This window comes from Phytophthora infestans, genomic scaffold (assembly GCF_000142945.1).
Source record: "Phytophthora infestans T30-4 supercont1.2383 genomic scaffold, whole genome shotgun sequence".
NCBI classification, from domain to species: Eukaryota; Oomycota; class Peronosporomycetes; order Peronosporales; family Peronosporaceae; genus Phytophthora; species Phytophthora infestans.
This window is the reverse complement of record NW_003306284.1, coordinates 485-1687: the sequence shown is the minus strand read 5'-3', so window position 1 is coordinate 1687 and position 1203 is coordinate 485. Positions and strand designations below refer to the sequence as shown.

Sequence of the window (1203 nt, the reverse complement as noted above, 5' to 3'; positions counted from 1 at the left end):
TTAAAGTTAATAATAACATATTAAAATAAAATAAATTTAAAATATTCGAAAATATTTCTACTTAAATAATAAATATTTTATAAAAAAAAGATATATTTAATATTAAATTTTTAAATATTATTAACATTAAATATATCTTTTTTTTATAAAATATTTATTTATTTAATTTTTTTTAATAAATCCAAATTATTAGATTTATTAAAATAATAACAATAAATTTTATTTATATTTTTTCAATTTACCATTCTAAAGCATCACTACACCAAATATAAATAAAACCTATAACTAATTCAACTAAAAATTCAATCATAGTCCAAAATCCCCATGAAAAATTTGAACTTAAAGTTAAAACCCAAGGAAAAACAAAAACAGCTTCTAAATCGAAAATAATAAAAAGAATAGCTACTAAATAAAATTTTACATCAAAAACTTTTCTAGCATCATCATAAGGATTAAATCCACATTCATAAGCTGTTAACTTTTCTAAATCATCTTTTTGTTTAATTAATCCAAAAGATAAGGTCCACGCGGTTAAAAGCTGCCAGATGCATCCGCGACTTGGCGTTGCGCTCTACTTTAAGCTCCAGTCCGTACGAGTCTACTTTAAGTAGACCGTCTCCGTCCCAGCCACCGAAGCCTTGCAGATAGGCAGAGTCTACCTTGCTGCGTGTCTCGATGTCGCTGCCGTCGAAGAACTCAAGCTTGCGGTTCATTGTGAGCACTACGTAGAGCTCTTTGAGGGTCTTGCTGCTGATGGTTGGCTTCCAATTGGGAGGCTTCGTGCCTCCACTGCGTAGGGATGCAGGATCATCGCGCTTGCAGAGCAGGAAGCCCTCCTGCACGACCCAGAGACCCACCTCCCATGGTCTGGTCCGAGGAGCTTTTTGTATGGAATTTCTGGGTATGAAGACAGTCGCAGAGAAGAGGAGCTGTCCGACAAAACGTGTCTCCTTTTGACCTGGATTTTTAAAAGCATCAAGTGAGAAGACAAGTGTGTAATGAGACAGTATCCGGACACAAAGGTGCATGCGACATCCGTATTTTTTGAACTGATGATGCACTCCAAGGGTCGGAACTACATGTACATGTAGCTACACGCCGTGTAGCTGCGACTGTCGATGCGGCCATTATTACTATCTAGAAGAAATACGCCATCTCTCCTCGTACAGGGAAGGACCAAAACGCAGAGTTCGCGGCTGGCGG

The 1203-nt window shown here is 36.7% G+C and overlaps 1 protein-coding gene across 1 annotated transcript; it reads right to left on the bottom strand.

Annotated features, from left to right (window-relative positions):
* Positions 1-500: 500 nt before the first annotated feature.
* Positions 501-950, bottom strand: PITG_22328 (uncharacterized protein; the record flags this gene model as incomplete). Its single annotated transcript, XM_002909829.1, has 1 exon — positions 501-950. A coding segment is annotated over one exon (450 nt), but the record flags the coding sequence as incomplete, so codon positions are not given.
* Positions 951-1203: the final 253 nt, after the last annotated feature.